General features: G+C 40.1%; 1 protein-coding gene across 1 annotated transcript in view; it reads right to left on the minus strand.

Moving 5' to 3' along the window:
* Nucleotides 1-12,127, minus strand: part of TRIOBP (TRIO and F-actin binding protein) — a 36,837-nt gene that overhangs the window by 9,705 nt on the left and 15,005 nt on the right. The window contains exons 2-7 of the mRNA XM_015817271.2: nt 7,485-7,541; nt 6,931-6,999; nt 6,527-6,616; nt 5,345-5,454; nt 4,115-4,658; nt 2,796-2,891 (exon numbers count right to left, since the gene is read on the minus strand). Coding sequence (XP_015672757.1) covers nt 2,796-2,891; nt 4,115-4,658; nt 5,345-5,454; nt 6,527-6,616; nt 6,931-6,999; nt 7,485-7,541 — 966 coding nt within the window. The remainder of the gene's footprint in view (nt 1-2,795; nt 2,892-4,114; nt 4,659-5,344; nt 5,455-6,526; nt 6,617-6,930; nt 7,000-7,484; nt 7,542-12,127) is intronic.

Consider the following 12,127-nt stretch of genomic DNA (forward strand, 5'->3'; position numbering starts at 1 on the left):
CTTTCCCTGCCCGGGAGCGCCGTGCATGCGTGGTTACACCCCCTGCGCCGGCGGAGGCGTAGCTGGCAAGTGGCAGAGACGGAGCAGGCCGACCACCAGGTGGCCCAGCCCAAGGGAGGTAAGGCACCTGCTGGAAAAGGGGAAAAAAATGGCGGACAAAAAAAATGGCGGACAGCCTTGCTTGGCGACCCCCATGAAATGGTCGATCGACCCCAAATGGGGTCCCGACCCACAGGTTGAGAACCACTGTTTTAGAGACCGAGTGCCCAAAACCCGCCCTCTAGCCCTGCTCCGCCTCCCGTCCTGCCTGCTCCACCCCTGCCCGCCCCCTGCCCCGCCCGCCTGCAGGGCCACGCACCATCTCCATGGCCTGCCGCAGCAGATAACCCAGGCAGCCCTGCAGCGTCATGGCAGCCACACCCTCTGCCCACACCCCGCAGCATCATCTGCATGCTATGGGCGCGAGGGCAGAGTCTTGTCCCTGCTGCCTGGCTTTGCCCTTGGCTGCGCTGCTCCATGCAGGCCGCGCCCGGGGGTGACTCTCCTCCAGAGGGGCTGCTGGTGAGGAGGGGGCCGCGGGGAGAGGCGGGGCTGGGGCGATGGCACCCGTGCCCACAGAGAGGACTCCGAGTGCCGCCTCTGGCACACGTGCCATAGGTTCACCACCACTGTACTATATAGTTTGGGTCCAACCTATTTCTTAAAAATAGAATCTGCTCTTCCTGTTAATTAGCTAGGAAGGGGTGATGTAGTCCCTTTTCTCTGAGATTAGAGAGTCTGGAATCAGGCTTTGTGGTGGTGGCTCCCCATCTCTCCAAAGCATTCTGGAAAGCTGTGAAAACGTCATTTTTCTGGTGAGGATTTGGGGTTTGAGCTACGTGCATTGCAGAGTCACTTTCAACTTTTTAATTATAGCTGTTCATTGATAAGGTTTTAAAATATTTAATTTTATTAAAAGTCACCTGGTGTTTATTGAAGTAAACCAGATATAATCTAGATAAATAAATCTCATGAACAAAGTCAAGGGAAATCAAGTTTACTTCAACCTATAATTGTAAAATGCCATCAAACATTTACATGTACATTTAGATTTTAAATTTAAATTAGATTCATTGTTATTACTCAGTGTCATGTATACAGGATCATAGTTATCCTCATACACCTCCTTATAGAAACCTATAGTAATTTTTTTTAATAAGATGTAAAATCGGAAAAAAAATCGGACATTGAACATGCTTTTTTAAAATTTCATTTTTAAAAATTGTTAATAATTATCAGGTACTTTATTTATTTCTAGTATTTATAGCCTACTCTAATTTACAGTGACCCTGATTGGAACAGTTTCAATAGACAATCAATTAAAACTATTCATAATCATCATCTTGCTATATTTTAGAATGATGTTATAATTGGTCTGAAAAGTTTTAGAGTATTCTATAATAAGAAAACAGAAATATTTTTAATAAAAATAAACTTAACAAAAAGAGTTTCAAAATGTAAAGATGTCTCTAATTTACAGTTTCAGTCAACAAGTTCAGCCTGTCCAATTACTTTTTATTAAATAATTTAGCTGATGATACTAACTGCATCCTATTTTGCACTATAAACTATAGATACTCCTGAACCTCAAAGGCAAATACTCTTAACCATATGTATCTTCAACCATCTTATTATTTGGAAATGCTATACTGTAATTTAGCATTATAAAAACAGGACATAATGAACCTTGGTTTCAACCTTCTCTGTTAATCGTACAACCACCAAGCAAACTTGACAACTCTCCCTTCCAATTCACATGTTATAGTTACTGTTTTGCCTGGCCTCAAAAGAACTCCAAATAGCTTTAGCTAAAGTTAAAACAACCATATATTACTGTTTGGAACTGGGTTTTTTTTTTAACAAGTCATAGCTACTTTGTCCCTCCATTCATTGTTTTTAAATCTGTAATCATGGCTAAAAGAAATCTAAAAGTGGGAAGGATTTTTTTTTAAATATTTAAATGAACAAGTTGGTGCTAAAAGTTCTCAAGACTTGGTAGAAATTGTTGCTGAGTGCAGGGGAAGTGCCTTCTATTGAAAATATTGTCTTGAGTCACTACAGAGTGTACTGTTGCCTGATACAGCAACTTTGTGAGTCCAACCCCACTAAATCTTAGCTGCTCAGTAAATATGCAAGAGAATCATGGAATGGAAATAGAAGTTTCCTGCCTTGTCCTCACTCCATATCAGACAAGCAGACATTTACAATTACTATCATTGGTTGAGACTGAAACGGGATAGGATGAAATCTCTCTCTCTCTCTCTCTCTCTCTCTCTCTCTCTCTCTCTCTCTCTCTCTCTCTCACTCACTCACTCACTCACTCTCTCACTCACTCACTCACTCACTCACTCACTCACTCACTCACACGCCTTAGCCAACTTAGTAGCAATTTCAATCCCTACAGCCTCTCAGCAACTGTTGAACTAGCAGCATGCCTTAGCCAACATGGTAAAATCATGAGGTTCTGCAAATCAAAGTTAGCAGCTTCTGGAACTCCACAGGTTCCCCATTCCTACTTTAAAGAGCAGTGGAGTAAGAAAGAGCTTGCATTAGAAGCCCTTCCTTTCCAATGTTTGCCATATGTTAAAGACATTGTCCCATTGTAGATACATCAATTATAGATAGCTCCGATAGGAAAATGATGGACATGGTCCCAGTTCTCTTCATTTCTCTACCAGCATTGGTGCAGTTAGGGACTGCAGCGGAGAAAGGAAAAGCCAGAGAATGTAAAGATTATGTTGGGCTATTACCATTACCTGAGAAATGTATCCTTGGGGCATATGCCCATTTTTATGGAGGTTTGCCTCACTGTGGGAACGCAAGGAATCCAGCTGTGACCTCAGGACTTGGACCTGTTAAAAAAACGATTTAGCAAAACAACCACTACCACCACCAAAGAATAATTTTCTGTTAACAGGAGTCCCAGCCCACCGGGATAGGCCAGTGGTCTTACTCCCTAATCCATCCACACACCCTTGATATTATGACATAGGAACATGCTGGCATGCTCATACATCAATTCAGTGCATCAATTTTAAACCCCTTAATATTTCCCTCTTTTTGCTGCTCCAAAACATCATAATCACTGCTGCGTGGAAGTCAACTTCTACAATGGATTTTAGAAGTTGCTGGCAACATTCAAAAGTCATTTTTCTATCCAGGTGACTCTGTGCTCTGACCACCATACTCAGATAGCTTCAAAGTACTATGTTCTGTTTCTGCAAATAATGAAACATAGAACCATTCCAGTGATCTCTGTGTGCTGGTTCGTGTCACATTATTTAGTGTTATGAGCAAACCACACAAGTTGCACAATAGCTTCATGGATGTTTCATATACTGTGTTAAATTAAAATGTGGTTTGTTCCATTTTGCTTTAGTGTGTCAGGAAAATCTAGGCACTGTGGTTTGTGAACCATAGTTTATATTTTATTTAACAAACTGTAGCTGAGCCAGACCTATGTGTGTGGAATGGCCAAGTGATCAAAATTTCATTGGTGGATGCGTCAAACGACTCAACATGAACCTGGCCTGGGACATCTTCTTTGCACAATATTAAATGGATGGAAGGAAGTCTTTTCCTATTCAATACCGTAGTGTTCTCAGTACACCAGACTGATGGCATGCTGTGTGGTACAACGGTTAGAATGCAGTATTGCAGGCTAACTCTGCCCACAGCCTGGAGTTAAATTGTGACAGGCTCAAGGTTGACTAAGCCTTCCACCCTTCCAAGGTTGTTAAAATGAGGACCCACCACATTGGTGGGGGCTATAGGCTGACATTGTAAACCACTCAGAGAATGCTGTAAAGTACTGTGGAGCAGTATATAAGTCTAAATGCTATTACTGATATCTCTGCAGAGAAGCTCATGTTTCTCCTTCTTTCTTATTTCAACACGTTTCAAAGAGTCACCATCAACAGCAGAAACAATTCAGAGAATGTGCACATTTGCATTATTCGGGCTTGTGAAAAGGACAGAGGTATTTCCTCCCACACATGATGACTTTGCCAGTGGCTACTCTTTATTTTATTTATTTATCTAATTTTAAAACCACCCATCTCCCTCTTTCCTCTACCTCTTTCTCCAGTGCCTCACTTGCATCCTCAGGGTTCCCTTTGCCCTGGTTCAGCAGCACCATCAGTGGGACCCGTTTGGACTCTTTTAGAGGTAGACGTTCCAGCTCCTGCCACTTCTTCTCAATGTCTTCACTTAGCCGACTCCTCTGAACTTCAGAAAGAGGAGTCCCATGAGGCTTCTTAGGACAAGGATTCTCCACTGGACCATCTGTTTGCAGGCCCCCACTGACTGAAGACTCAAACCACTTGCGTCTTTCTTCCGAACGGAGGGCCAGGTCCCGCTCCAACTCTTCCCGCTTGACTGCTCCATCTGAACTTCTTGTGCTCCCTCTTGACCGCTGTGGGGACCCCTGATTTAAAGCTGACCGCTGTTGTAAGGGGGATAACTCAACATAGTCAAAAGCCTGTTGCTGCCCTTCAGCCTTCCTGCTGCCAGCTCTGGATATCACCTCATTTCCAGTGTTGGGCTGCAGCTCGGTGTGGAAGGAACTCTTGGGGGATTTATTGTTGCGGAATGAGTTTTCCTTGTTGTGCTCAGATAGCCTGGAACCAGGAGGAAAGTCATGCAAAGCTTAAAAGTAGAAATCATTCAGGAAAGTGTTTGCAGAAACTGCCTACAATAGTTCTCTGATCTCAGTGTAGATGACACCCTGATCTGGGAGCCATCCAAATACAGTCAGCCCTATTATCCCACATAGTACTTCAAGAGGAACAAGTTCTCAAGATGTTACAATAACTAGATTGTTGGAAATACAACAAAACATTTATGATGAATAACACTAGTAAATATTTTCACCTGGCTCAGTTGGAGAGAAGAGTAGGCATTCCAGACTGATAACACTGGATCAAACTGGACAACCTCTGGGAATCGGAAAGAGGCCCAGCACAGCAATCTAACTCCTAATGAACATTTAAAGGATGCTATATCCAATTTAATCGGGGCTGGAGAAGGGGGATTTCTGAAATCTAGAGAAGAACTATTGACCAGTGCAGACAGTGCTGAGATGCAGCACTCTCCACTTTTTCCACTCAACTCCATAAAAAACCTGTTTTTCACCAAAACCTTCAGCACAGTCCTCCATGTTTACTTTGCTTGCCATTCTCAACCACCATGTCTGTTAAAGAGCACCAGATTTAAGATGATTGCTCTGGCATCCCCATTCTGACATCATAGTCTTATAGATTTAATTTAATAATTTAATTATTGGTAAGCTTGATGCACCACATACTTTGTGACGTCAGGCACACTGGCTGGTCGAATACTCTTCCTTAGAGCCTCAATCCAATTCCGACGGATTCCTGATGTCATTGCAGATAATGTAAAAACACAATCTTTAGTCTGGAAAAAAAAGAAACACACAAAATATGCTTGATTATACACCTCAGGTACACCTTTGGCTCACCTTCAACACAGAAAAGGTAAGAGCCAAATGGAAGCCAGCATACACTGGCAACAGAAGATAATATAGCATAGCTCAGGACTGAACTGTGGTGTCCTTAATACACTCTGAGCTTTGTTGTTTGTTTGCAAATGTTTCATTTGCCTGAGAAGTCGGAAAATGAAACATCTGTAAGCAAACAACCAAGTTCAGACAGCACCAAGTCTAGCAAGTCCTACAAGTACATTTGAGTTCAGGTTTGGGTTTTGATTAAACAGGAAACTAGGAAACAGCCAGCTTTCAATAAGGGTAACATTACATAAGAACTTCCTTATAAACTAAGTATTACAGGTATTCCTCAACTTATGACTGGTCACTTAGCAACCATTCAAAGTAATGATGGATCCCTTTCCCCAAAGCTACTTATAACCCAATTTTGAAGTTATGATGGCCTCACACCCCCATGGTCATGCGCTGGTTGGGCACCTGGCAACCAGCTCACCTTTACAATCATTTGCAATATTACATGACCACAATTTATGACATTTTTGTTGGTTTTCAGCATTTGCTTCCAGATCCCTTTAACAACCATGGGGTTTGGTTAATGACCACTGCAAAAAATGGCAAAAAAAACCCAGGCCCAGTCACATGATGCCTTAAGAGCACAATGATTCACAACTGAAATTCTGGCCTCTATTACAGTCCTAAGTCAACTAACTGTAATTGAAGCTGTATCTCACTTAGTTTAGCCCTCTGTTCAACAGTATTCATGAAAACCAAAGGCCTATTCCATTTGGAAAACTTCAGCTTGATCAAATCCTTTTCTGTTACAATTTTATGACTGTGGTTTTAAAAATAATTTCAATTCACAAGCTAAATTGCCATCTTTTGCGTTTACTTCATTATGGTGGCAAAACAGAAGCATCTTTTCCACAACAGAATTAAAGAACCTCAAGAGAATTCCTTGCTGGACTCAGTAAACTATATGGCCCTTTTATTTCATTTCCAAATGCCAGGATTCTGAGCACTTACATGTATCTGGAAGCCATAATTCCTCTGCACTGCATATTCTGTCACGTCGGTGCAAGTACGTAGGTCAATTTCTCCATCTAGATCATCTGCCTGAAAAGACCTCCAGACCGTAAGTGTTACGCAAATCATCTAGTCCCGGAAGTTCCTATCTCCGATATACAACCTTTTCAGCCTAGTGGAGCCTCCTTCCTCTTATCTACTTCAGTTAAATAATTATTTCCCAGCTAAGCCTCATGTTATCTTTTCAGTGTACAGAGAAATACATGACATCTCTTGGTCTCTTTTAAATAAGCATATCATTTCTATTTTCCCCTGAAGGAAATACATACAATCATTACACAGTACTCTTCCCTTGAATACCCGACTACCACATCCAAAAGATTCCATGCAGGTCACTTTCTTACCTCTTCAGCATTGGAGTCCCTGTAGTACCTCAGACTTGAATCTGTCAGCACAAACCAGTGCTTTGTCCACTGTTGGCCAAACCATTAACCGAAGGAGAACAGCAAGACAAAATATAAGATGTTTTTGTTCTCAAAAACACAAACCATTCAACACCTATACTGCTCAAAAGGCACTTGGCCTCATGAGTAGCCACTCAATTATGAAAAAAAAATCCTCCCAATTTATTTGTCAGTCATTTCTGACAGGAACATGCAACAGAAGTATGATTCACAGAAGACACATTAGGCAAAGTATCCATATTGGTATTTTACCGATACATATAATTTATTTAGGTTACACAAGCAAAAGCTTCTGTAAAGCAATGCATTTAATTATGAAGAAAAATCAAAAGCATATTTAATTTCCACATTTTCAAAATGGGGTTGGCCTAAAACCATTATTTCAGTGGGAATGGAAGAAAAAGAAGAGTAAGAGTAAGAAGTAGATTATGTCCTAATAATTCTTCAAATGGAGAGGAGAGGATGATTGCGCTCTAATAATTCTTCCACCTTACCTCTCCTGGCTCATCCAATATGGACATCCATCCCTTCTTGAAATTCAGAAGATCTGGCTGGAAAGAGAGATGAGGACAGAACAGATTTAATACAGAGCACAAGGTTAAATTGACCATTCATTCCCTGCCCTTATACTCTCCAGTATGCAACGATTATCATTCATAACTTTTGACAAAGTGGGTGGCACAGTAGGACATTTCAGTGCATCTAGAAGATGGAAAAGACTAGATTAAAGCACACATTGGGGAAAATATACAATAAACCCTTACTTCTGAAAACATGAAAAATTCACCCATAGACCCACTGCTGTATGTTTCCTGCATATGACTAATTAACTCTGCTTTGTAAATATAGTAAGTCTCCAAGATTAGTTTGTTTGTTTTTTTAACCTGATGGGGGTTGTAATAATAGAGAAGGATTCAGATGAAAGGGTTTCCTTCCTTAAAGCTCTTACTTGGTTACTATGCAGAGAGAAGATGAGAGACCAAGTCCTCTACACTGCAGGGGTTCTCAACCTTGGCAACTTTAAGACTTGTGGACTTCAACTCCCAGAATTCCTCAGCCAGCTTTGGTCTTAAAGTTGCCAAGGTTGAGAACCCCTCCTCTACAGTATATCTCCCCAACCTATCTACACAATCAACCACAGCTCTGTTATGTATTCAAAACATCCACATCCTGAATCACAAAAATGTACATTAAAACTCATCTACACAAAGAATAGCCAGCATCTATACTTATAGCTACCAGAATATCTAGGAGGCTTATAACCTTACTTCAAAACAGCAGCACGCAAACAGGTCTTTCTCACTGTATCGCTTACATGAGTGCCTTTAGGGGAATAATAAGGATTACTGCTTTTCCTGTATTTGCAATTGTAGAACTGAAAAGAAACATTTTGTTGGCCCAAATTCAGTTATTAGATCTGTTTTCAAAGAATTAAAACATAATTTTATTTATTACTTCATACCCTGACTCTCCTCAGGGTAGATAAGCATTTACTGCCAGATAAGCTGTTACGATACATACAAGATATGCTGCTTATTCTATGCTTGGCTCCATCCCCCACTTGCTTATGACAGACAAAATCTAGAGATTTTAACAAAAAAAGTAAACTTTCCTAATCATGATTGGTTTAGGTAATTCTTCTGATAACTGATAAGGCAGGAACAACATGTAAAAAGTGAGCTGTATTATCTTAACAGTTTCACGTACTGGTGTTATTTAACATTAATTTTGCTTGTACAATACATTTATTAGCTCATGCTTAATACGTTTGCATAACTACGTTAACTCTCAAATAAATTAGTAATCAAATCTCTGATAATTAAATAGACATAATACAACAACAACAATACAGAAATTGTTTGCCACTGCCTTCTTTTGGGTAGTTTTCTTGATTTCATGATCTTGCCTACAGCCCTTGCATTCCATGGGGTTCTCCATCCATGACTAGGTCAGGAGCATCTTTCTCTGCAACATTTTTAAAAGTGCTTAGCCCGCAGTGATTGAACGGTGAACACATTTAAACTTACCTATATAAATAAGTAATTAGACTTGAAATAAATGAACTACCCACAATTTTTTCCAGAAAAAAATGACACCTTTTTTTCCTCATTTACGTGAATTATTCTTTATGGACAGCATCTTTTGTGTGTACTTGCAAAAAAAATTGAACTTTCTTTTAAAGGGCTATCCTGCACTATGAATCATATCTTTAAAAAATAAGTTTTCCTTTTTCTGCGCACAAAACATGGAGCAAACAAATCATACTTAAGCTTTGCTTAACATAGGAGATGTAATGTATAAATATTAAAATCACCCACTCAAGGCTACGGCACAAATCCGATTTGAGAAAAACAAACTGAATGTAAAACATGCACTGGAAGCTTCTCAGGTGAGCCAGAAGCTTTCCACCTTTGCCATTCCCTTCCTGTTTCTGCTAACAAACTCTTACACACTTTATATAAACATAGGTAGGGTGGATGCCATTCAAACCAAATCTGGAATGCCGCACATGCCAGCTGTTGTTGCACCCCAACCAGTTTGGCTCCCTAGTTCAGGACAGCTGCCTTAGGAAGATCTCTCTTGTTTCAGACAAACAAAAAGGATACTAAGCCCTTCAAACATGGAACCAAATAGTATTTGGGTGCACTATGTAGTTCTAGCATAATAATAAAGAAAAATAAGATGTAAACAAAAATATTTAAATCGGTTATCTAAACTCTGTTTACACCAGCAAAATGACCCTAGGCTTCCATAGGTTCTTCATACAGAATATATAAAATAATATATCCATACCAGAGAGCTGTCTGCAGCAGGAAAAGCATTTATAGATAAACCATCCAATGATCTCATCTGCCACATTCTCCACTCGGGGATACAGTGTTTAGAAGCAGTTCTTGGATGGACACTCAGATCTTGCTGAGTTTCCAAGACTTCTAAGAAAGGATCAAGTGGAGTCTGCAAATCCAACTTGTATGAAACTTTCTCTGCTTTCATCTCAGAGGAATGAGTTTGGTTACACCCCAGCTGATGGGCAGGCGTACTGAAGCATGTGTGCTAGGCCCATCCCAGATTGTACAACCTGATTTGATATGGGGCAAGGCCACCTGTTGCTACAACTATGAATCCCAGCCTACCATTTCGGTTAGCTTTGTAGGTGCTTCTGACACAAATATGGACTAGTTTCCTGAGGTGCAGGAACTTGATATCCCTAGGAAAACATAAAGGAGAAAAAAAACCACATGGAAACTAGAGCCGGGTAAGCAAGGTTTTCTCATTTCTCATCTCTATTTCTCTAGCCACTGGAAAGTGAGAGATGGTGTGCAGTCCATATGAATGTGTGAAGACAACGGGGAAATTAGGGTCTTATCTTTGTATATCCTCAGTATTTGTCAATTTGTATTTAATATAGTTGCTTGGGTTTCCTAGCATAGCAGGAAAAAAGCATCAGCTAATGACATCATTTTTACTTTCAAATGCCAATGAGCTCCACAAGTACAGGTAGTTCTTGACTTACAACAGTTCATTTAATAACTGTTCAAAGTTACAAAGGTACTGAAGAAAAGTGTCTTATGACCATTTTTCATACTTATGACGGTTGCACCCACCCCATAATCATGTGATCAAAATTTAGACACTTTGCAACTAATCTGTATTTATGTTTGCAGTGTCCCAGGGTCATGTGACCACCTTTAGCAACCTTCTGATAAGCAAAGTCAATGGGGACGCCAATGGGAACCATGTTACTAACTTAACAACTTCAGTGATTCACTTAACAGCTGTGGCAAGAAAAGTCATAAAACGAGGCAAAATTCAATTAACAACTGTCTTACTTAGCAACAAAAATTTTGGCCTTAATTGTGGCCGTAAGTCAAGGACTATCTGTATTTTTTTAAAATAAAAATGTTGGATAGCTGCTACCAGAGTTTTATTTGGATGTATGCCAGTTTAAAAAAGGATAAAAAATAATAGGCAGTACCTAGCAGAAGAAGGGAGATGAAATTATCCCATGTGAACGAAGAAGAGCCCCTCAGCAGCTATTTCACAACAGAGCTTGTGGCATCCCAGGGTCACAAGCCAGCTTCCCACAAGCAAAGTCAATGAGGAAGGCAGATTTCCTTAACGAATGCATGATTCACTTAGCAACTGTGGCAAAAAAGGGTTGTAAAACCAGGTGCGTTCACATGATGACTCCCTTAAGACCACATCACTTAACAACAGAAAGTGTAGTCCTGATTGTGGTCATAAAGTGCGGACTGTCTCTAGCCTACCATTCTAAAGAAATTTCAATTTCATCAGATTCCTAGATATCAGACAGGTAAGGACAATCAAAGTCATGAAGAAAATGTGTAAAATTTTGTTTTAGTACCTGAAAGAGCTCAGGGTAATTTTGTTGCCCATTAGTTAAGTCTCAGGTATGCATTCTATCATATTTTATAGCAGCAATACATAGCCTGATATCTATACAATGGATTCAAAAGGGTGGGAATCAATATCTTTTTAAATGACCTAAGATTAAGGTATCTGAAGGACCAATTGTACCTCTAGGAGCTTCAACAACCAGTCCTAGAACCTTCCACATATATTACATATAATGCTGATCATTTCCCATCAGGCTACAGAACAGCTCAAAATTATCATACAAGTAGTCCTTGATTTATGACCATAATTGGGGTCAGATCTTCTGTTGCTAATGTGTGCAATTATTAAGTGAGTCACACCTAATTTTACAACTTTTTTTGCCATGGTTGTTAAATAAATCATAGCTGTCATTAAGCAACTCTGGCTTCCCCTTTGACTTTGCTGGTTAGAAGCTCCCTGGGAAGTTTGTAAATGGTGATCATGTAAGACTGGGCCTCTGCAATTGTTGTAAATACATGCCAGTTGCCAAACAACCAAATTTAGATCATGTGATTGCAGGACACTGTAATGGTCATAAGTGCAAAAACTGGTTGTAAGTCACTTTTTTCAGTGCCTTCATAACTTTGAACTACCATTAAATGAAGGGATGTAAGTCAAGGACTATCTGTATTCAGAAGTTCTCTTTATGTGACACCACCTGTCTCCTACAGGATCTGCCTGACCAATTTCATCCTGCCGAGTTGGTGTACTCTGGGTTTCTTTGAGTAAACAATGTTAT

Source organism: Protobothrops mucrosquamatus, unplaced genomic scaffold, assembly GCF_001527695.2.
Source record: "Protobothrops mucrosquamatus isolate PMUCROS unplaced genomic scaffold, P.Mucros_1.0 scaffold569, whole genome shotgun sequence".
Classification (NCBI taxonomy): domain Eukaryota; kingdom Metazoa; phylum Chordata; class Lepidosauria; order Squamata; family Viperidae; genus Protobothrops; species Protobothrops mucrosquamatus.